General features: G+C 42.1%; 1 protein-coding gene across 8 annotated transcripts in view; it reads right to left on the minus strand.

Annotated features, from left to right (window-relative positions):
• The window catches only part of rap1gapb (RAP1 GTPase activating protein b), a 196,806-nt gene that overhangs the window by 21,014 nt on the left and 151,157 nt on the right, over positions 1-24,635 (minus strand). For all 8 annotated transcript variants that reach the window (XM_049570218.1, XM_049566392.1, XM_049565740.1 and 5 more), the window contains 9 exons: positions 21,962-22,009; positions 17,486-17,524; positions 17,154-17,339; positions 13,987-14,090; positions 5,715-5,793; positions 5,564-5,617; positions 5,394-5,477; positions 5,202-5,302; positions 4,649-4,778 (listed from right to left, as the gene is read on the minus strand). In XM_049570218.1, the coding sequence (XP_049426175.1) occupies positions 4,649-4,778; positions 5,202-5,302; positions 5,394-5,477; positions 5,564-5,617; positions 5,715-5,793; positions 13,987-14,090; positions 17,154-17,339; positions 17,486-17,524; positions 21,962-22,000 (816 nt within the window). In that variant the 5' untranslated portion in view covers positions 22,001-22,009. The remainder of the gene's footprint in view (positions 1-4,648; positions 4,779-5,201; positions 5,303-5,393; positions 5,478-5,563; positions 5,618-5,714; positions 5,794-13,986; positions 14,091-17,153; positions 17,340-17,485; positions 17,525-21,961; positions 22,010-24,635) is intronic.

The raw sequence follows: 24,635 nt of genomic DNA on the forward strand, positions 1-24,635 counted from the left end.
AATTTGCTTTACAATATTACTCTCTGTGTAGTGTAATAAGTTACTTATTACACTACTTTTGAATTACTTTCACTCAACAGGACAGGCATTGTAAATGGATGAGGGTCATGTTGTTTCACAGCAGCTCCAGTTTATTAGTGCTGCAGGTCTGACCCATTCATGCATTCACATACAGTGGTTACCACTTTGTATTAAAATCCTCTAGCATGATGATATAAAACAATTAAATAGCCTTGAACACAAAGAGGGTCAGGCAGAGGATCAGACTCTGATAATTAGGAGACAGAAATGAATATTTATGGGTCTATGACATGAAACACAAAAAACAAATGTTGAGTTTAGCACAACAAACAGAATGGCATGTGAGTCAGTCACTATGAGGAGCACAAATTAAAACACCAGAGCTGGAGGTCCCATCTGCCAGCTCCTGGTGTGCTGGTCAGCTACAGCAGCATCGCAGAGAGTGAGTTATGCATAAGAACTGGACTATGTGCCAGAGTTACTCTGCAGTTGTAGTGGATGTGAATGGAAATATCCAACGTATACTAACATCACCCAGATGTGCTGATCAATGGGACAAGGAAAAACAACCTGAAGGCCCCGCTGCTTTCAAGCAGCATAGGACGTAAAAGTTATACTAATGGAAACACACTAAAAATGATAATGAACAGTACAGCATGACCCAGATGTGCCCATCACTGGCATACTTCTATAATGTAGTCTGTGATGACACGACAGGACATAATAGCCTTTGGAGTTTTTTTTTTCTGGTGGCGCACTGGCAGATCGGTGTGAATGATTGAAAAATGAAAAGAATTAACAGTTTATTTCAGGTGGTAACACATCACATCACACTGTAAATGTAATAATAGTACCTGAAATTCCTATGGTAACGTGTTATATTACTTAGTTACTGCTAAAACGTAATATGGCAACAGATACAGTTTGGTGATAAATATAAATGCTCAGTCAAACACATTCAGTACAGACAGTCCTGGCAAAAATAGACCCAGCTCCCATCGTCCTCCTCAGTAAACACTGTGACACCTGCGCTGCAGCAGCACAACTTGAGTACCCTCCGTCAGCCATCAGCCTATTTAACACAATAAAGTACAGACTTTAAACAAAAGCCACTTCACACCTGTTAACCGGGTGTTCGCTGATGTGACTGTAAAACGTCTCAAGTGTTGACCAACTGTGCACGCAGTGTAATTCAACAAACATTTACTCTGGGATTTATAGATGATTCTTCTCCAGATAGCAGTCTAATTACTTTACAGCATCTGTCTGTTAAAGTTACAGTCTGTTCACATGGGAACAATCGACCATCTGTTTGGGGCCCGGGCACGTTTTCAGAATTTGTTGGAGTCAGAAATATTAAGTAAATGGAAAATGGGGAAAGGGTCTAATACCTCAAACTTTACTTTTATCCTTCATCAGAAAAGCTCCTAATTAGCCTTTTAATTGCTGGATATCTGAATTTTAAAGACATGTATCAGCTAGCAAAGTCCTTGAAAATCAAGTTATGTCTTTGTTAAAATGTATTTCTAAGACTTGGTGAAAGTAGAGAGTGAAACAGGACACATGTGGGTGCAGACACAGGGCAGCCAGGTTACTACTACATCATCCCCGAGCTTATTAACTGTCAGCTTTAATATTTACCCACACAGGGACTCTCTGAGCCCCAAAAGCTGAATAACACTCATCCCTCTTTCTCCGTGCAGATGGACTGCCAAACTCAAGCGTCACCGTGGACAGTTAGACGAACAAACTCAGCAAGTGTGGGGCTGGATTGAGACACTTGACATCTGCTAATGCCGTGTATCCGCTCAAATCAGATCACGTTCGGCTAGATCTGGCTGCATTAACGCTGTGCTTTCTCCCTCCTGAAATAATGCTATGTTATTACGGTTGCACTTTGCCTCCTTTTCTTGAGTTCCCTCGTGAATCATCCCCATGTGGGTGTTGTTTATGTTCTCGGCAATATGGACAGTCTGTGCAGGGTTACTGTGGTAACAAAGTTCAAAACACTCTAAGAGGCAGCGAGGAGCAGCTGAGGACTAATGCAGCTTACTGTAACATTTCATCAAAGAGATGAAAGTCTTCAGCCACAAACCAACGGCAGAGAAACTTCAATGCCAACAGAGAACACTGAAGTGCTTGTGGAGATGCTAAATACAAAAAATATATATATTTCTCAAGGACAGCAGAGAAAGTGAGGACAGCAGAACTGCAAGACTGGAAAAAAAATGTTGATTGCTTAGCAAATACATCACAATCTTAAGTGCTATATCGTAGGCAACAGGACTTGCTTGAGTTTCTCAAAGAGAGTGAATAAGTGCACTTCCGAAAAAGTCAAAATTTCACTTTAAATACTGATTTTACTTTTTGCAGATTCAGATTCAAATTATTTGTCTTGCTTCCTCAACGTGAACTTAAATAATACTCCATGCAGGAATTGTTGACAACTGTTGGTAAACAGTATCGCCAGCAGAAGTGAAAGCCGTCCTCAGATTCATTCTGAAACAAGCTTTGCCAGCTTGGCATTTTTATCCTTTCTATATTTGCATTTTTTGGTGTTGCATCTGCAATTTTCATGGCTTCCTCTTGGATGCATGTTGTGGTCTAGTTGCTACCTTTTTATAAAGTTCCGACCTCACCTCTGCACTGTGCCCAGAAACATCCTGAACACAGCAAAATAAGAGGAAAATGAGAAAATACAGATTAAGATTTTATCGATACTACTCCTCTTATCAATATTCCTTATCAGTCCTTTTTCATTGCTAAATAATTGATTTTAGAAAATATATTGATTTAAAAAAGTGAAGTCAGAACAGGATTAGATTCTAGTATTTTAAATAGAACTAAATGTTTCTAGAGCAGTGACAGTAATGTTTACAACTATATAAATATTCCTGACATCACAATATTGAGTGAAGTTTAGTTTTCATCAGTCAGTGTCAGCCATTCCTCCTCCTCTTGCTCGCACTGCTGGAAGATGAAGGACGGCTGTTTGTCTCAGTCAGCAGCTAAGTTTAAAAGAATTTTTTAAAAGAAGATTGTAAGATAAATAGCAAACTGAGCTGGACAGTTAGACTTACAGACTGGATACAAAGATGGACAACATGACAGCCCCCAAAAGGAAAGCCAATGCATCTTGAACGCACCCTGGCAGCTGGCTGCAGTACAGGTCATAAAGCCTGCCTTCTTCATGTTAGTGGAAGGGACATAGGCCAAATTAAAAACTCTCCCAAAGATTTTTTCTGTCATTTAAGGTAGTTTATATCACCCTACTGTTTGTGCAAGCGTTCGTTTTTCTGAAAAGTTTGGTTTTATTTAGATATTTAATGCTATAAAACAGGGATTTTACAACATGATTGACAAATGTGTGAGCCAATGGGTGAGCTCACATGGTTGGACGGATGTATTGACAAGAAACTTGATACTGACTCTGGCTCCAAAGGGGGGGGGGGGGGGGGGGGCTGTCATCCATCTTTATACACGGTCTATGATGAGGCTACACACAGACAGCTTTTTATTTCAGCTCGTTTGAGACACTTTGCTATCAGCCGAGCAAGTGAGCTAAAACATAATGTTCGCTGCCAAAATGCATTCTCATTCCGACCTCGTCACATATTGACGTTTGGTCATGGACTTTCCACATCCACATATGACGTGAAGGGTACCCTGGGTGCGTTGGTTGTTGACATCCTGGGATGCCGTGTCAAGTTCTGCCTGTTACATGCACTGTCTTCTGTAAAAGTACACTTCTGTTTTCACAGGAAATTTAACGCTTACATACAGTCTCTTTCAAAATAACGCACTACCTCAGTACAACACTGCAAATTGACGTTTTTTTCCCTCCAACAATTAACGCACAAGGTTAGGTTTCAGAAAAAAGGACAGGGTTTGGCTTTATAATCTTACGGGACACGAACACCACTCTCCTGAGTGAAAGTCTGTGTTTGTTGGTGTTTCTTTCTTTTGTTTTGTTCTTGTCCCGCTGTGTTTCGCATTAAACTCTATCAGCAGCTGGCCACATATCATGGTGATGTTACAGCACGACTTTTTTTGTCAGTCTCTGACGCTGCAAGTCACTGCCCAAGCGCCTGATTTCGATGACTTCACAATGAGACCAGGATGTAGCAGCGGTGGATAAGAGACTGTGGATGAAATATCCCTTTCTACATATTTATGCTTATTAAACTTGTGTATTACTGTAATAAATTATTGGCTTTCACAAAGGTTTTATTGAAACAGTAATGAGCGTAGTTGTCAGTAATTTTCTAGTTAGTGGGCTCTCTACTCTGCTGTTTGCTGAACTCGTGCTGTGTATGTGCGTGTATGCCCTGACACCGATCAGGTTGAAGGCTGCAGCACCATAATAATTTACACCCTAACATTAAGAAGTACAGATAAAAGACCCAAACTTGGTTTTTTTGGAAAATTCTGCATAGTACACCTTTAAATGCCTTAACTTTGCATTTTACAGCCCCGACCTATATTGGCTGCTGCTGCTGCTGCTGCTACAGTCTGTCACATGGAGGAGTCACAAGGAGAGGCCTTGACAAATCAGTTAGTGAAGGGTGATGAAAACTGCCCTAAAACACAAATTAGTTAGCCTGATAATTAATCATTGTCACTGTACCTGCTGTGAGTCTCCCTCTGTGTAAGGCAGCTTGGTGGACACATGGAACATAATCTCCTTATTATGGAAATTTGTGTAGACGGATTCTGTTCCTGTCTGCCCATGAGTGACATCCAGTCCACCCCGAAACCTGAAGAAGAAAAGGAAAGAAGGAGAGAGGAGATTTAAGGACAGATGCAAGAAAAAGAAGAGAAAAAAGGGAGAGGATGGATGTGAACAGCCGAGACAGAAAAGAGGGGAACAAAGCGGTGTTAGGACTGGAACATAAGTGCGTGCTCTCAGAGCACCGGGCTCACGCTCATCCATCATTGAGAGAATGCCAAGGGCACTTCTTCTGCTTACTCAATCACAATGTCAGTAACAGTACAAATATCGGGACACTCTAAATCACTTTTTCTGGGATTCATTTAAAGCTAACTCTGATCAATAGCAAAGTGAGTGATGGCCAGCCTCTGACAGACATGAGGTGAAACGCTTTGCTGAGAATTAAGCAAAAGCACTTCAATCTACAGCCGAGAAAACGGACAGAAATCGAACTGAAAAGTGTCCAAACCCTTTAAAGTCATGAAGCTCAATCTTGTGGCCCAGAAACTCCAAGAACTCCACAAAGGAGGGACTTTCTTCCATGTTCCCAAACAGCTCCTCCTCTGATGTCTGCGTGGAGGAAGCAAAGGACATTTTCAGGAGGAGTGAGACATGACTTCAAGAGCAAGGATTAGCGGCAGTATCTCGGCAGCTCACTCACCTGGCCAAACTTCTGATAAATAACCCCAAACTTGAAGTTGTTGCTGATCACATGCTCGTCAAAGGTGACAATGAGCCTTGATGCCTGAGGCGGAGAGAGAACAGAACACTTCCAGTCAGGTTCATGGAGATGTGGTGGTGTGGATAGCAAGAGAGAAATTTAGTGCCTACCTTTGGGTAGAGGACCGGATAAAACCTGTCCACGTTTACTTCTTCACAAACAAGCTGCAAGTGAAGAAGTACATTCAGTTTTCCTCATTTTAAATATATGCAGAAATATTATATTTTTGGCTGTATACTCTGTGTGATAATAACTGCCTACCTTGGCCATCTGAACCACGTTGGGGAACTCGGTAAGGCAGGAAATAGGGATCACATCGTGGTGGGTTTTTAGCTTAGTGCTGAAAGGCAAACAGTTTTAAAAGTCAAAAAGCTCAGTGTTCAGTTTCTAATCCAGAGCGATCCTCCTGCTTTAATGTTTTCTGTCTTTGATGTTTAGCATTCATGCAAATGAAGTGCTAGTTCAAAGGGGACCTTTCCTATACATACTGTGTGGAGCTGGGAGCATATTGGTCTGTACACTTGATGTGTTTGAACCAGTTTGCCTGGAAGAGGGTCAAATGGATACCAGTGCCTTTTGGGGGGTCACTGCTCTAACTGATGGGTACAACAAAACAGCACCCCCAAAACTAAGCTACACTGAGCACTAAGTGCTACAAAGTAATCCGTGTCTAGAACAATGGTGAGGTAACAGCCACATTACTGGGGTACTTAGAATTTTTCTCGAAAATAATCATCGCTTAAATTCTCTTGCCAACGTTAGCACTGGACGTGAATTGTACTTGCACGCAGTCAACACTCCTAACCAGTGGTGTTGTGGTAGTTGATGAGGTGGGTGTACAATTAGGGACATGTGTAGGTTACTGAGGAGGAAGTGGCTATTGTTCCCTATATATTCCAATGGCTTTTTGGCTGATACTTTTGTATACTGCAAAAGGCCAGAAAAAGAGGTGTGTATTGTAGTGTAAAGAGTTAATTCCTAATCAAGTAAAAGGGTTATACTGCATAAGTTGATTAAGGAACAAAGTTATATAGCCAGCATATAACCATGTTTTATGCATAAGCTCTTATAAAAACCGAGTGAGATGCATCTATATGTGTTAAAACACTGTCATACATGTCAAAGTATTCACAATATGAGTTCACATTGTATCCATGCACTAAAGAACACACACATTTAAATATAACCTATCATGCTCTGTATAATGATAACACACACACACACACACTCAAATGCTTGTATTACCTGATGCACAGTAAAGGATTATATTGCATGAGAGCACATGAGAGCACAAGGGGCTGCATAAAGACAGTCCCTAAAATTCACATGTTTTTTAAAAAATAAAGTGAAAGCAAGTCCGGAGCTAAGGGTGGAAAGCTTGGGGAACTCCAGGCTCAAAAGCGAAAGCATTACACCATTAAAAATGGGCCTGCTCATGATTGGACAAAAAGAAAAAGGTTTCCACCAATAGATTTGGATTAAAGTGGGATGGATTAGCAGAAAGAGGTGGAGACTCTACCCAGTCTCCACCAGCATAAAAGCAGATGTGCTGAGAAGCGGTTTTCAGTCCGGCTCCGGGGCTTGACTCGATGAGTTGTATGCGTTAAGCTTGTGAACACATTAAACTCGATTGCATCGGACTCTGCCTGTCTCCAGTGTTTCTTTGAGTATCGATTAACTGAATTCAAGGTGCCAGATCATCATCAGAAGACAACTGAGAAGCAACATTGAGGACAAGGTCGGGAGCCTACAAGGCCCAATTCCAGGCCCCGATTTTTGCCTCGTCAGCAACCTCCATATACCTGCCTACCCTCCACTACAGCACTGCTCCTAACCTTAAAGTAATGCAGCAGTTATTAAGTGCATTGACCTATGTGGGATCACACCGAACTGTTAACAGCCTTGTTGCTTCTAAAGCGTCATGATACAATAACCACAGCTGATCACTACACTGTAAAAAATAAAATTTGGAGAAACTCACAACTTCAAGACAATCAACAGGCCACAGAATAACTGACTGAACAGCGACTTCCCCTTTGGAAGCTAAAAAACAAAGGTAAGGATTAGCCAAGTGGTGGAGAGGAGAACACATGGACACTGGAGTAACCTTCACCTGTTATATGCCATCTGAAGTTCACACCAACAAGCTATCCAGGCTGTTCTGTTTTTGCTTTTTGAGGTTGTGATAAATGAAAAACATTTTTTTTTAAAGTACACTAGGAAAAACGAACACAAAAATGTTTCACCTATGGCTACTGGGCAGCTAGCAGCAAGCTTTCATCAGGTCTGCACCTGAAGTGAACCAACTTCAATTATGAACTCCCCTTGAGGAGCTTCTACTCCTTGCTTTCTAACAGGAAGCTCCTGTAGACAAACCTACATTAGTGCGTAATCAGTTAAGACAATCAAATAACAGTTCTATGTAAGACTACAAAACTATTTCTTCTTATTATCCTAATTGTCCTTATAATGGGGGTGGTTCTCTCCGGGTACTCCGCCTCCTGGAGGATATTAAGTCAAAATATTATAATTTTAGTCATGTAAATTTCTTCAGAATTTTCATAATACGTTTGAAGAAAATACTGATATTCCCATTATTCCTTTGCATTTCCTGCATTATGTGACCCGCTTGCTCGCTAGCTTTATTGTTAGCCTTGGTGGCTTCACATTGCCATTGCCACGCATTGGTGCGCTCAAGACTTAACCACTTGAGCAACAAGCATATCGTGTCCACAGCTTCCCATGGGGAAACCACTAAGGCCCCGATCACACAGAAAGCGTTTTAGCAGCTGGAGGCATTTTTAAAAAATTGTTTTTAATAAGATTGAAGCTTTCTGCATTGTGACACACCTCGTGTTTCTGCGCTCTAGACGAGTTGAAAAAAAAAACTTCAGCTCAGGGCCCCACGTCATCTCTTTTTTCATCATCTTTTTTCCCACTGTAGAATCAGATGATTTGAGAGGTGGACCTTTTGTGGTGATCACGACAACAAGTTTACAGTTGGTAAACAATATCTCATGATAACATTTGTTTTGGTGTTTGGTTTTGTGTTTGGGGTGTTCTGTGTTTTTCTTTTTCCCCCCTCCCTTTTCTCTCCCCTCAGCTGAGGGTGTGGCTGGCCGGCTCTTCGCAATGAGGCACACCTGGTGCTCATCCATTAATCACTCCTGCAATAAAGCCTGGTCAAGACACCACTCCTGTGCCAGATTATCCCGTCTCAATCAGTAAAGTAGGGGCTCCAGTCTTTTGTGAAGTAGTGAATTTCGTGTTTTTTCATCGCTCTTAAGCGCTTTTGTTTTTTGTGCAGCTACTGGTGTACCTCCCTGCCGTACCTGATTGCAACTTCCAGAGCTTCAGTGTTTCCTCATGCTGAGCCCTGTCCAGCAACGCCAGCCAGTCCTCCGCCGCCTCCACTTGCCCCTTTTTCTGTTAGTTTTGAACTTAGTGTTTTCCAGTAAACACTTTGAACTGTTTTTTGCTTCTGTCTCTGCATTTGGGGTCCAAAACACAAAACCAAGACATAACACAATAGAGGAGAAACTGGTGGTAGCAGCTGCTGGATACCCAGAGCTATACGGCCTCACAATAGACAGCAGGTTGTCAGACTGCCCCCGAGTCATCGTAAAACATGCCTGGAAACAACCATCATTGAGGTGAAGCTCCTGGACCAACTGGTGGTACTCCCCGTGATCCACACTCTTTCTTAGGGTCTCATGTACCCAGGGATGGGCAGTATTTCTATTACTTGTATTTCAATTACATTTGAGTATTTTGTAATTTGTATTTGATAAGGCCGATAAAAAGCAAATGTAATTTGTAACAAAATACTTTTGAGTGGAGTAATTTTGTATTTAAAATACTCAAAATACTTTCTCCAAGAATCAAAAAACAAAAATAAAAGGCTACATATTCTTATAATATTGGATGTAACAATAGTTTTTACTTTTTGTTTTTCTAAGTATTTTTATCTATATGTTTTTTAAACTTGGGCCATTCAATGTGCCATTCAGTGACGTAGTGGTCTGTTTTACTGGACTGTGCATAACATAGAAAATTGTATGTCGTTGTGGTTGATGCTTGGGATGAGTATGCTACAAATGAATTGCCTCGCGTGGGATCAATAAAGTTGTCTGAATCTAAATCTGAATCAATAAATAATATTTTAGGGTAGCTTACATGTCCCTAGCATTTTTTTTATTCTTTTTCATTTGAAAAAAGTTGAACACATGGCTCCAAAGGCTCCAAGTTAGACAGCCAAGAAGTTAACTAGCTACAGTAGCTACAGTGTCTTGCTGCTGTTTAGCTAGACCGTTGGTGGACAGTTCACAGCACAGCTAGACTAGACTTGCCAGGCATGCTGCTCACGTGGATGGACCCACACTACCAGTAGACTAGCTTGCTGCTCACGTCTTCCAAGTTCAACAGATTGTCTGTCAAGGTAAATATTTTATCTGAGTGTGACAGATGTCACCTGACTTGATGTTTTTGGTCAAGGACTTTTTGAGTTATTCACAAAAAGATTTGAATCGGTTAGTATAGCGCCACCTATGGACGAATAGTGGGCATTCTTTCTGGTAAACTTACTCATGGTCTCTAGTTGCAGTATGCACATTTTGAGCATTTTTGGTCAAGGACTTTTTGAGTTATTCACAAAAAGATTTGTGGACCGACCAATCGACCGACCGACAGAGTGACCTATAGAGCTGCGGGCCGCTGCTAAAAAGAGAAAGGAAAAAAGTATTTTCTGTATTTGAAAATACAAAATACATGTATTTTATTTTGATACATTTTCTGGCACCAGTATTTTGTATTTTATTTTGATACATTTATTTGAACGGTATTTTGTATTTTGTATCAAAATACATTTTGATGTATTTTTGCCCATCTCTGCATGTACCCACACAGATCTCTGGTTCCCTGTGCCCAGCAAACTATTGACTGACAGCCTCTCACCCTCAACCAGAGCTACAGCAAGTACCCTCTGCCTCAACATTTTCGTAACTAGATACTAAATACTGGGGAATAAAACAGTAGATTGATTACATGCGAAGGTTAGTGGATGTGATGGTGTGGTTGCCTGGCAACAATAAAAAGGCACAGCAAGAGTTTTTTTCATTTACTAGTGGCATTCAATTTTTTAAAAAAGGCAGTGCGGTGCACCTCGTGTTTTGTGATCAGGGCCTTACTCATGAGTTCCATTTGAAGGCAGCGTGGAGCCCATCAGAGCTCTCACTTCCTGTTTGGCAGTTTTGATTAATGATCAGCAGGTAATAAAGTTGGGAGCTTATAAACAAACATTTGGTTGATTGAAGTTGCATATAACCAATAAATGACTTCTGTTAGCAGGTTAGCATGTTACACCCACATGTTGCCATGATAACATAACTCAGCTACACACCTACAGATCTACTGTGATCTTAGAATAAAGATGAGATGCTTTATATATGGACTGTGAGTCAGTGCCTGTGACTACACTACCTCAGGTGAATGAGTTTGACTGGGGTGACAGGGTGACTGTGGGGGCTGCCCACCCAGTGGAAAACATCACTATGTGAAACATGTTGTGGGCTGAGTGACTGTTACCTCGCCACATTCATCCACTCCAAAGCTCCATTAACAAAGAGGGAATGCAGCTATTAAAATCTGGAGTGGAGTCTCTCGGGTATAAAATTATTTCACAGGTTATATGGCGTGCTGAGTTCTGCCTCTCTCCCCCTCGTCTGTCTTTAGCACAATGTGAAGGAGTTTCGGGGAGCGAGCACGAGCTTGGCTGATGGTGGGTGGGAGCCACTACACTTGTAAAACATAGATGAATAGTGTGCTGATTGTTGGGTACTTTGTGGCTCAGATTTTAAAGTCATTTATACAGAGCAGCTCGAGTGTTTATGCTCCACACAAACACTTTCACACTTGTATTTAGACTCACATTATTACACGACTACCAGAACATAAATGACACAAATCTCTGGTGGAGCCTGGCATGTGTTTTGTTGTGTTTCCTAGGAGCTCGTTAGAGGCTTGATGGAGCAGATGCCCACTAAAGCAGGTGTTCTCAAGGCCTTCCTGAGATTAAATGTGTTTAAAAAAACACTTCAGACACAAACTGTGAATGAGGCATTTTGTACAAGAGAAGCACAGCATACACACATGTTGCAATTCTTCAACAACAGCGACTTGGATGCTGTCAGTCTGTAAAAAAAAAAAAAAAAAATAGCCAGCAGACGTCTGATGTCATACCTAATTGATGAGAAAATTTATTTAGTGCCCACTGACAGCAGGGGCATGCCTTGCTGCGGCACTGCCTGCTGTCAACAATCAAGCAGGAAATATATTTTAGAAGTCAGTAAAGATTAGAAATGCTCTTCTTCCTCTGTGGCACAGTGCTGCAGTGGTTAGCATTGTCACCTCACAGCAAGAGGACTGGTTCGAACCCAGGGTGGGGGATTGGGACCAGGGTTTGGTACGCTTTGCATGTTCTGCCTGTGTCAGGGTGGGTTTCTTCAGGGTACTCCAGCTTCTTCCCACAGTCCAAAGATATGCAGGTTTATTGGTGACTCTAAGGGCCTGTTTATACGGTTCCATATGTTTCTGAAAAATGGGTACTCGAGGGGCAGCACCAAGCATGCATTTGAAAATATCACTGCACGCAATTGGATAACACTACGACCAATCAGAACAATACACAGGGTGACGTATCCAGAGCTTAGCTACCAGCGGAGCTAACTGGTAGATTAGACTCTTGCCGTATCCGGTCAGCAAAACAGCAAAAACGTCCTTCTTGCAAAGGAAAGATTTGAGCGCCGTCTTCTGTTCCTCTTTTAGAGAAAAAGCCAAGTCTAACTCGTTCATTGTAGCGGCCAAAGCCATTTCAAACAACTGGTGTTCATCCGTAGCCATCTTGCAATGTTTACTGACTGATTCCGAACTTCGTCGTTGCAGTGCTGTCGTCATCTGTTTAGCTCGCCTCTGGCCCGCCTATATCAGATACACCGATGTGATTGGTGCAGCTCGGCTCCAACGGCATGGGTAATGAGCATCATTACTGATTGCCAGAGTGACTCGCTGAGCAAATTCAAATTGTGCTCTTGCAAGAACTCTGGATTTCCAGGGTAATCATTTACATGTAACCGGGGTTTTCTTGCCGAAAACGGAGATTTTCAAAAACTGCTTCCAAAGTGAAAGTTTTTAAAAATATCCGTTTCTATGGAGACGTGTAAACAGGAGAGACGGAGATTTTGGATAAGGATGACGCTGCAACCCAGTTCGCACGTGCCCATTAGGCGCCCAGGAACCACAACAACAATGGCAGATATATGCCGGGATGTTTGCGCTTTGTTAGCACTTTTGGGACTACTTACAAGCTTACAAATGAACTTAGCACTGCTGCATCAACATCACTGCTACATTGGGGCACAAAGACGTCTGCTGTGCCCAATATTAGTAAGTGCATAGCAGCTAACTATGCCACATAAGGTTAAAATGTAGTTTATCATTGTTTTTATCACTAGCGCCAAGAGGAAAACAAATCATTGCGCATACGCAGAACGTTCTTCTAAGGTGTTTGACATGTGGCGTATTGCCACCTACTGGCCTGGCATGCTAACTGCAACAAAAAGCTGCTGTTTTGTGTTTTCGTGTAAACAGGGATATTGTTTTCACATCTGATCGTGTAAACACGGAATTTTTTTTATATATATGAATAAAATCTGTTTTTATTTGTATCGGTATCCGTGTAAACAAGGCCTAAATTGCCCGTAGGTGTGAATGTGAGTGTGAATGGTTGTCTGTCTCTATGTGTCAGCCCTGTGATAGTCTGGTGACCTGTCCAGGGTGTACCTTGCCTCTTACCCAGTGTCAGCTGGGATAGGCTCCAGCCCCCCCACCGCGTGGCCCCAAACAGGATAAGCGGTTATGAAAAATAAATGAATGAGCCGAAGTAATTTTGTAGAAGAGAAGTACAGCACGCACACATGTTGCAATCCTTTGACAATAGTCGCCTGGTTGCTGTCAGTCTGGGAGAAATGGGCAGCAGACGTCTGAAGTCATACCTAATTGATGAGAAAATTCATTGAGTGCCCACTGACAGCAGGGGCATGCCTTGCTGCAGCACTGCCTGCTGTCAGCAATCAAGCAGGAAATATATTTTAGAAGTCACAAGAGCTGGGGATGCTCTTCTTCCTCTGTGTCAGTTTTGCTTGACTTAATGCTATTTTTGAGCCAAAAAACAAACCCCAACGTGATCTATCCGGAACAGTCAAGTCATGTGTGAAAATACTGTATATGGAATGGTTCTGTTTTGGGAGACCTATGGGTAAATGCCAAAAATCATTGCATTACATGGATATTTGAAGCCAGGGTTGTGTGAAAAAAAAACGGGGGCACAGAGAGAGAAACATAGAGAGGAAAACAGAATAAAGGCAATCACAGCGGATACAGCAAAGGAGAGGGCCGTGATCAAGAAGGACGTGGCGAGAAAAAATAGCACAAATTGGAGAGAAAACAGGTCAGAGATAAAGATAATAGGCAACTGTACCGAAGCATCAAACGCAGATGCTCTTGATCCCCAATGACATCATACTTCATGGAAAAGACCAAGTGGCCCAGGGCAGCATCCATGGTGTAATAATTAAAGTGTTCCTGGGGGCAGATAAGCAGAAGAAATTTAAATGCAAGGCTGAACATTCCTCCAACAACTGACAATAAAAACTGCTAGAATAAATTATAAATGGAGAGTGGCAGAGAGAGTAACAGTAACAGTGTTTTAATTTAGGAGGGTAGCTGAAGTGCCAGTGAGGAACAAGGTGTGAAACAAGGCACCAACTTCTACAAATCTTAATTTAACACACAACCACCTATATATTCTGTATTTACAATGAGGCAATTTGTTTCACAGTTCAGTGTCACATACTGCAGCAAAATATGGTGACACTGAGAATGTTTTCTCTCACTTTGTGTAGCGTATGTGCTCTGTACTTGTGCATGCACTTTGCTTCACCGCTTTGAGGGAGAATGCTAATGGCGTATGTTTACTGACAGAAGTAAAGGTTTTCAAGGCGAACACACACTTTGATTTAATGTCAGAAGCAAAGAGTGGCAGCTGGTGTATGTCCTCATCTCTCTGCAAGGCCGACATGTTGCTTCATGGGCCTGATACATCATCCTTGTTGTTGCAATGGTGATTGAATTATAGATAGCCCACACACAAACTTTTTTCCTTTGACAAAGTCCTGTTTTTGACAACACATATTAGCTGCGGTCTGACAATTGGATGACTAAATATGTAAGCTTGACTCAATATCTTCTTTTGATCATCCCAAAAATAATTCCATAATAATAATTGTGATATTATTGTCATTTTGAGATCATTTTATGCCATTGATATGATGACATCATAGCTTAATAATGCAAGTAACACCCTTTTTAAAGAGCAGTGAACTTTTAATTCTTAAGAATATTCAGACAGTGATATTGCTGGTAGGAAGTGCTAGTTCCTGGTTCCAACCCAGGGTGCCCTTCTTTAGGGAGTTTCTCCAGATACCCCGGCTTCCTCCCACAGTCCAGGGAGTATCTGTTAATGTCACATTACACGATTTTCACCCCGATTCTGACGTTGCGGGATCTTGAGAGCCACCTTGGGTCAGAGGTGAGTCGGCAGATAGTCTGCCACGACGAGTCCTCATGTGTGAACAAGCCTACGAGCAAGTCGCCCCCTCGTCTGTGACTGGGACTGGATATCTGGCACGCTAGAAAACTGGAGAAGTGTGACACGACTGACAAAGAGCATCAGCCAATAAGAGGCGGGATACGTCCCACGTCAGCATGCAGAAGGAAGGAAGAAATGTGAGGAGGACAAGCCGCAGGGCTGCCAGGTCCAGTCGCTTCTTTTGGGCTTGTTTCCATAGCCCTCGTTGCTTGTTTCTCTCCCAAGATCTGGCAACACTGACACGCCGGCAAGCAACAACAACAATAGCAGCGTCCACAGAATCACAGGGAGTGCGTTGTGTTTGGACCCAGGCCCTGGAGGCAGATCTGATTCAACACTGGGAACAATATCCATGCCTTTATGATGTGTCGTCTCCAAGTTTGGTGACGTCACCGCGTTATCTATGGCTCTATCGGCGAGGGCTCGGTGGAGAAATCTTGTGGTGTGCGCACACTGGTCATAATGCAGTTGGCGAGACTCCCACTGACAGAAACACATGTCGCCAGGTATGAACACTCAAAAGATTACGGTAATCTCCGCGACGCAAAATCAGGGTGAAAATCTTGTAATGTGAACTAGGCTTCAGGTTAACTGCTGACTCTAAATTGCCCGTAGGTGTGAATGTGAGTGTGAATGGTTGTCTGTCTCTATGCGTCAGCCCTGTGATAGTCTGGCGCCCTGTCCAGGGTGTACCCACTTCTCGTCCAGTGTCAGCTGGGATAGGCTCCAGCCCCCCCATGACCCCCAAACAGGATAAGCAATTACAGAAAATGAATAAATATACAATAAGGTGTATAAAAAATTAAAGTACATTTAAAGGAGTAAGCCAAAATGACTCAATCTGAGACTTAGTACGAAATTTTAACCAACAAAAACAAAACCAAGTGATGCCTCTTGTAGCTAACAGACAAGCTTAGCAAAGCTCCGGGAACATCACAGTTGCCCCCATAATCTGGTCGGTGTGTTGCAGTCAGCTCCTGGGCATGGACAGCCTGAGAGCTAGGAGGTTTGCTGGTGGATTTATGGATTTGAGAATAAAATTGTTGATGGGTACACCTAAAAACGACAGACTTTATGGGTCATTGCCAAAGAATGGCAAGCTAATGACTATCAAGAGCTGTGCCTCTTCAACTCCAAAAGTGCAGCTGCAGGCTACCGGTAAGCTACGCTGTGTTGTCTTTAAAGTGTTTTCTTCAGATCTGCGCAAGTAGGCAGGGGTAGAAAGAAAAGTAAGTAAGTAAGTAATGGTTGGTAAAATCTGTTGTTTATTCTGGCATCATGTTGTCTAAAATGTTGGTGACACTCTTACGTAAACAAACATGCACGTAAACACAATGGAGAGGCAACATTGAGGTCAGCATAATGATCGAGGTCATGTCCATATATCGTAAGATAAGTTTTTCGGGGTCACTGTTACATCAAATCGATATATATCACTGATATCAGGCTAGTGAATTTAAAGAAATGGAAATAAGGAACCTTTTCCAAATACAGCTATATATTTTAGGATGCCTATAGTAGACTGAGTAAATCATTCAGTTTGATGTTTCGATTGATCCATACTGCATGGAAAATAATAGGTGTCAAAGAGCACATTTTCATGCAGTCTATTTTTGAACAGACTACTCTAAGTCAAGCCAATAAGATCACCAATGACTCCCCTCATGTTCTGCATACAGAGTACAAGCTGCTGCCCTCTGGTCGGAGATTTAGAGTGAACAGATTTAAAAGTTCATTCATATCTCTGTCCATCAAGCTTTTAAACAATGCTAGATAAATCCAGATCTGGCATTGGATTATAACGATTTGCTGATTTGCAAGTTATCTTTTAAGGTTTCTTCTTGCTACATCGGGTATAATGTTGATTTGTCAATGTTATATGTTGTATATCTATGGCTGCAGTATGGGTGTAGGGCCAAAGACAAATTTCCCACTCTGTGCGATCTTGAATCTTGTTTTGTGATGCTTAAAACCAGACCTCTTTTCCCCATCCTCACCTTGCCCATGAATTGCTTCCTGTAGATCTTGGCGAGGCTGTTCGTCTCCAATTTGACGTGGGAGGTAGGACAGGGGGGTTGATCGGCCTCTGGTGGGTCTTTAGGCTCATGATTGGTCCCCTCGATCCAGTAACCGCCAAACTGGGGCAGCAGGATGAGTGGAAAGGGGCTCGTGCGACCCAGAACCTGACAGTGATGGACAATAATAACACTGATTAGTTGGCGTGTTGCATCGAGCACTGCACTGCTTTCATTTTTCCTGTTTAAACATTTAGCTTTGCAGTGTCTGGGTGCATTGTGAGTTATCTGTGTGGAGAGAGTGTGGCATGTACCTCGTGGACGCTGGGATAAGGGATGTAGTCCTCTTCTGTCTGCAGGGAGGGAAACAAATATGAGTCAAGCTGACAAACAGCCGCTTCAAGTCATACTTTCACTTTTGGTTCTTTGAGGAAATAACAATGAGCATCTTAACACTGTGACAGAATATTAACTACAGTGTCATCATTTTTCAGGGTTACTTTTCTCATCCTGCAAACATGACAGAGGCCACATTAGCAGGACGTCTGACAAATGCCTTATATCCTCTCTGGTGAACGCACAGCCCTTTTCTGTTAAGTCATAAATCTGCACTCACTGCTCTCATTGTTAGAATGTAAGTTGTCATTTCAGCTTGTCATTTAGTAAATGTTGAAATATTTTATTTCATGAGTGGGTGTTAAAAATTTCGGCAGTGACATGACAAAAAGACGACAATACAATCTTTCACTTTGAAAAAGAAATTGCCTTGCTTTCTACTGAATATGTTTTTGTGAGAGAAGTTTACTTTCAGTTACTGGCAGCTAATGCATGCAGTCCTATTTAAAACACGTCGCTGGACATCACACAATAACAAACATTTCATCCCTCATTTTACCATCTGATAGTTGTATTCAGTTACTGTGGCATTCTGATGTCCTTTGCAGAAAAACATTTTGTGACAAAACATTGCAGCTTACTTCCTTGGCAAACACACTTCCCTTCAATTTCAGAAAGTGATTTTGTCCATTTCCCAAGAACGCCTTTCAACAACCTCAGCAGAGTGTACCTGGACCTGTTCCATTACAAGTTATAACGGCTATACGTAGCAAAAGTGAAAGCAAGAGAACTTCGTCTTATGCTCAACTAAGTGAAAGCAAAGTCCCTTACACAAAATGTAACCTTTCTGATGACATTGCGTTATTGGCAACTGTAGCAACCACGGAGGAGGAACTAAAGGGACAGTCAGAGGAACACCAAAGTAAAGACGATTCACTACATTTGTGTCAAAAATCCTATGGCAATCCAGCCAATAATTATCAAGACATCTTAACATAAAACAAATCATGTCAACCTCACGGTGGTGCTGGAGGAAATGTCAGGAGATTGCCAAAGTCAGTAGGTTAAATCATCTGGGAACAATGAATGCCTATACACAATTTAATTTCAATCTATTCTATAGTAGCTGAAGTATTTCAGTCAGACTGAACCATGTGGGAATTTAATTTGAAAGGACAGACACAGGAAGAGGCCACGCTCAGCACTCAGACAGAAGTCAGGTTAATTCCCAGGGCTGGTACCTGCAGTTATTCCACAGGCTAGTTAATAACATGTCGGGCAGGAAATCCAAAGTGTGGGATCATTTTGAGAAGGTGAAGGATGAACCCAAGGTGATATGTAAACTCATCTTCATTGGTCGACTACAAACATGATGTATCATCTGAAACATGGAAGTAGCTACATGCCCATTAGCCCACAGCGTCATTAACAGGCGGCTCGCTCAGTGTGTGACGTGCACTTGTAGATAAAATACAGGCCTATATTAATGAAGGTTCATTAGTACGGTTTTGTATTTCTCTGTAATGTAGCACAGTGTTAACAATGCTACTGATACTATTCTTTCTCACACCTTCAACTCAAACCATTGTGTTGCCCCGCCCAAAATATGTCATTTAATTATCAGATTTAAATCATAAAAATGCAGGCGACTAGTCGACTAATGGCCCTAAATGATGACTACTGGTCGACTAGGAAATTCTTAGTCGAGGGCAGCCCTAAATCTACGCAGGAATTGTGGGTTACTGTTTGTAAACATGCTTGCCAGCATGAGAGAAAGCCACCCTCAGATTTTTTTGGCACTGGGTCCACGATCTTCAAAGCGTCCTCTTGGATGCCTACTGCTTATTGTCTGGCACCTGGTCGCTATAAAGTCCTGTTCTCACCTGTGCACTGTGCTCAGAAATGTCCCGAACACAACAAAATAAGGAGACAATACAGGCAGAGGGCAGGGTGTCCGCAGATAAATACATCGAAACATACTTCTAGCAAGCCATAAGTGATGAATAAGAGGGATTGTATGAGTCTACACATTTTGGAAAATGCTGCATGGTATACATCTAAGAGTTGCTGCAAAAAAAAGCCTCCACTGCAGCTTCATCACATTGTCTGCATACACCAACAGGCTGACCCAGACATGCATGAGCCATGGAACACTAAAGTAAATCCCAAAGCACGGGTGCCCAGTAGCTCAGTGGGTAGAGCAGGTGTCCAATGTACAAAGGCAACATCCTTGCTGCAGCAGCCATGGATTTAATTCCAGCCTGCAGTCCCTTGCTGTGTGTCATCCTTTCTCTCTCTTTCTCCCCTTTTAAAATTAATACTGTCCTATCAATTAAAAAAAAAAAAGCAAAAAGCCCCCCTCAAAAAATAATCTTAAGTATATCCCAAAGTATGGGCCTGTTTTATATAAATTTGGTCTGGGGCTGTTTCATGGTATGAGCTAAGCTCATTAGCTCATACTAACTAAGGGAAACCTAATTGCTGCAGGACACACTGATATTATTATATACTGTATTTTAGACCACAGTGTTCTTCCAACTTTGTTGTAACAGTTTAGAGAAGACCCTGTCCTGTTTCAACATGACACTATCCCCCTGCACAAAGCCAGCTCCTTAAAGAAACAGTTATCCAAGTTTAGTGTGGAAGAACTTGCACAGAGCCCTGACATCGACTCCATCCGGCCCCTTTGGGATGAAGTGTAATGCTGACTGAAATCCAGGCCTTATCGCCCACGATCAGTGCCTGACCTCACTAATGCTCTGTGGCTGAACAGAAACAAATCGGTTAAAGCTAGGCTCAAAAGTTTTCCTGGAGAGCCTGTTCAAAGAAGTTGAGGCTGTTACAGCAGCGGCGCCAACAGAAGGCTTTAACAAAGGTGGCCAGATGGAGCCTCTGACAATTTTGGGGTGGCATGAAAATGCACCTGAATCATACTGCCACACAGAAACCAAAAGGTTTCTGTGTGCCAGTATGATTCAGGTGCATTTTTATTGTTCTATTCATTCAAAAATTCGCAATACGTGACAAAATGAAAAGACACATTTCCTCTTTTGCCTCTCTCCACTAGAGTTACCTATCTGGCTGTCACCACTCCCTCCCTGTCTTTCATTTGGCACTGCAGCTGCATGAAGGGGCGGAGCTGTCCCATCTCGCTGTCTCTACATTCTGTGTGCGGTCCACATCCTCCTCCTTGTCATCATCATCCACCTGAATATTACTATCTAACCTGTTGAACGTAGCTGTCTGAATTATGGAGTGATTCCTCTGTCTTGTCACAGCTGTGTTCTGCCACCACATTTTCTTCACTGATTCTCAGTCACACGTCTCTAAAGGCTCTGGCGGACGCAAAAAATGCAAAAAATCAAACCTGTTCCAAAAATTTTAATGACTGACGAAAGTTTCGGACTCAGCGTGCAAATGTGATCAACACACACATGAAGTCGTATTCAGTTTCACAGACTCAAAATTAGCCTGTGTATGTGGGTTTTTTACACACAAGTAAACCTGCTAAAAATAGGCTTTCACACTCCTTTCCCACTGCCAGTAGATGAGAGCAGCTCTGCAGCAGATGAGTATGCTTTTCTGCGTGTGGTGTTTTCTTTTTGGTGTGTCACGTTCAACGTCACAGACAGGCCGGAGAAACAGGTAGACAGCAGTGTTTTGTGATGGCTCATCATTGCATCTTGCTGGTGAAGGAGGAAGGGGCTTAAATTAGCACATTGACCCAGTTGTTATGTTGCCATCAATGCCGATTGGAGCCAGAGGCAACAAATACCCATGCCTACTAAGAGTCATTTGACACGGGTGTGAATGCCAATTAAAATCTTTCCTGATGCATTAAAAAGACAGATGTTAGCAGGTGTTTTTTTGTGCAGTGGGAAAGTGACTTTATATTTGAATATTTTTGTGAGGGGGCAGCAGCATTGTTGTTACAGCAGCATAATGCCCATGGTTTGGGAATTAGATGTTCAATAATCACACATGGATGTCCACATTCTTTTGGCCGCATAGTGATAGCTCATTTACACATTTTTATAGGGTGGCATTTTCCCTTTCATTATTAATGCCAGCAGGACTGCGAACTCTAAAGCTATATTATACACATCACAGGGCGGTCAAACCCTCACCAAGTTATCTGACCGTTATCAGTCCACAATATTAAATGGTTTACACTCTTCATTCAGATGATTACCATCTATTGTTTGCCCTCTCTGACTTGACCTCAGAGCTCCAGCTGAGAGTATTTCCCCGTCTTCACTGCCGACTGCATCAGCCTTTCTAGGTAACAGGACAGCTTAGGATTTTGCAATCCCAGTCCCCGTCGAGTTCCTAACTCCGTCGGTGAGCGTCCTAAAGCCTGTCTGACAGCTGATAAGGAAAGGTTTATAACTCTGCCATTACGGATGCTTTACCAGACTGTGGTCTCTGAGGAGATGTGAGGATTTGCGACTCACTTTGAGGGGCGGAGGGAGGGGGCATCTTTGCTCATCCATTCTGCAACCCTGCGGAGAGAGAAATGAAAGCAAACTGAGAGAACAGGTGGAATATCTACGACACAGGTTCAGAAAGATAAACAAAGACACGCATGACACAGAACACTTGTATCATTTGAAATGTATGCAGCAGCATAGAGCGAGATTAGTCTCTGTGACAGTAATTCATGTTTACATAACACGAGCTCAATCAGCAGATGGACAACAGAAAAAGGAAGTAAAGAGGAGCGATAGTTTGCGGACTATAGCTGGTGAAAAAGATAAGCAGAGATCCATGAGGACAGAGGAGGTGTTTCCATCATGCCATACTGCAGATATACCACGAACCACAATTCCACTAAAGGGCCAGAAAGTGCCAAAAAAAGGGCTTTCCATCTACTCTATCTTTATTCTGCTGACTCATAACTACTGACAGTTCCCAAAGCACAGAGAGAGAGATGAGGAACAAAGCATTCCTGATCAGTGGCCTCTTTGTGTGGAATGCCCTCCAGCAAGATTTGAAACGTATCAAATTTGATGCACTTTTTTTTTAGGACTACAGGAGATGAATCAAATGGAAATTGGAAATGCTTTCATTAAATTCATTCTTTGAAGACGGTTCCGCTGCTTCTGTCTCTCCCTCCCTCCCTCCCTCATTCCCTTTACTTGTTGGAGAATATGCATTACTGCTGGTAAGATATGTTACTGCCGTCTGCAACCCGGGAGAACTGCTTCCGTGCTGTTCAGGTGCTTCTCAACCAAAAGTTAAAAAAAATGAATACAATTTGAATCTTCCCTAAAATCCCCATGAAGCTCAGAAACACTTCACACTTTACAATTAAAATGAACGCATTAGTGATACAGATCGTCACGCCTTGACATCACGCCTTTCACGCCTGTGATTCTTTTTCCAGCAGTGAAACTTCAGGGAAATGTTTGAGCTTCTCCAGTGTTGTACATACTCCAAACCTAGATCATGTTTTTGTGCCTCCTTTAGCAATATTTCTATGTTTCCAACTATGATAGTATCATTGTAGACAGTTCAGATTTACATGGTGTTTCAGATCATGTTAATTTGACCATGACACAGCAATGCCAAAGCTATAAGATCAATTTCCCTCTTAGAAGAAGACTTAAAGGCTTACAGACTTAAAGGAGCAGTGTGTAAGATTTAAATGGGATTTATACTTGCGCGTCAGCTGTATGCAGAACCTACACTGTAGCCTATGCACGTGGGGTACGCCATTGTGAGTATTTATACTTGTGTGATGGTGTGTCTGTGTCACTCTGCAGTTACACCTGAAAAGTGCTGGTAAGATTAGTTGATTCAAAACACACATTAAACATGGCTTAATAACGTCAATTGCAAACACAAGTGCACAAATCAGCTTCACTATAACTCGCAGCATTCAGACAAACACTTGACATATTTTCCCCACAAATACACCATGCTAATGTTTTTAGCACCAGCCTATGGCATTTTACATTGTATAAATTAGCCTAGCGACGAGCGGAGATTTCCTCTGCTCATATGAAGCCAGGATAAATCACACACAAGACTTAAAGTGCTGTTTTTGTGGAGGTAAATAACAGCTTTGCTTCCACTGAGGGAAATGGTGTCAGCTTACAGAAATAGACAGGAGGTCTGCGTTGCCACAACGTGGAGTTACATTTTTGAGTAGGTGCACGTCAGGCTATAGCGTAGGGTACAGCGTTCGCTCTGTGCTGACGTAGAGCCGACGTTGTATGACGTAAGTACGACCTTGATTTGACGCAGAAGTATAAATCCTGCATTAGAGGGATTTAGTGGCATCTAGCAGTGAGGATTGCAGATTTCAAACAGCTGAAACTTCTGCCGGTTAGAATTCCTTCAGTGTTTATTGTTGCAGAGGTTTGTACCATGAGCCGAGTTATCCACAGAGGTCTCCTCCTTTACAGAAAAAAAAATGGACCAGTGGAATACTGGATAAAGCAGTGGTTCATATTTGGTCCGGACAGGGACTTGAACAGGCAATCCTCTGGTTCCCAAACCAAGTCCCTGTGGACTGAACTACTGCTGCCCCCTATCAGTATCAGTATCATATCAGTGTTTCTCCTGTGCTGTCTGGCATGTTAAAGACAGGCTACTATTCTTGCATCTGCTTATGTGTGCTCAACTTTTTTCTGATAAGTAAAGATCCAGATGTTTACGAGGTTTTTCCCGGGAGCGGAATAATCGCAGAGGTCTCTACCTCTCCAACTGTGGAAACATGGTGGTGCAACCTCCGTAGACGAGAACCTGCTACCTCTATAGATATAAACAGCTCATTCCAAGGTGACACAAACACAATGATTCTTATTTTCAGGTGATTACACACTACAGAAAACACAATTTTTAGTTATATTCCATTCCTGCCAATATATCTTCCTAAATCCTACACACTGGAACTTTAATTCAGATTTAAAAGGAAGAAAAAGAACTGTATTTAGATTCAGTAAAAATAAAAAAAATGTGTGAATGTCCACAGTAACAAAGAGGATATGTTTAATATGTGCTGATCTCTTTCCACTGGCTTACTCAGAATCTGCTACTCTTGCTTCTGTTTTGTGTTACTCTGGAGTTAAACATCACAGGCTACAAAACAAACTGCATCCCTACAAATCCATAACAATATTT

This window comes from Epinephelus fuscoguttatus, linkage group LG1 (assembly GCF_011397635.1).
Source record: "Epinephelus fuscoguttatus linkage group LG1, E.fuscoguttatus.final_Chr_v1".
Lineage (NCBI taxonomy): Eukaryota > Metazoa > Chordata > Actinopteri > Perciformes > Serranidae > Epinephelus > Epinephelus fuscoguttatus.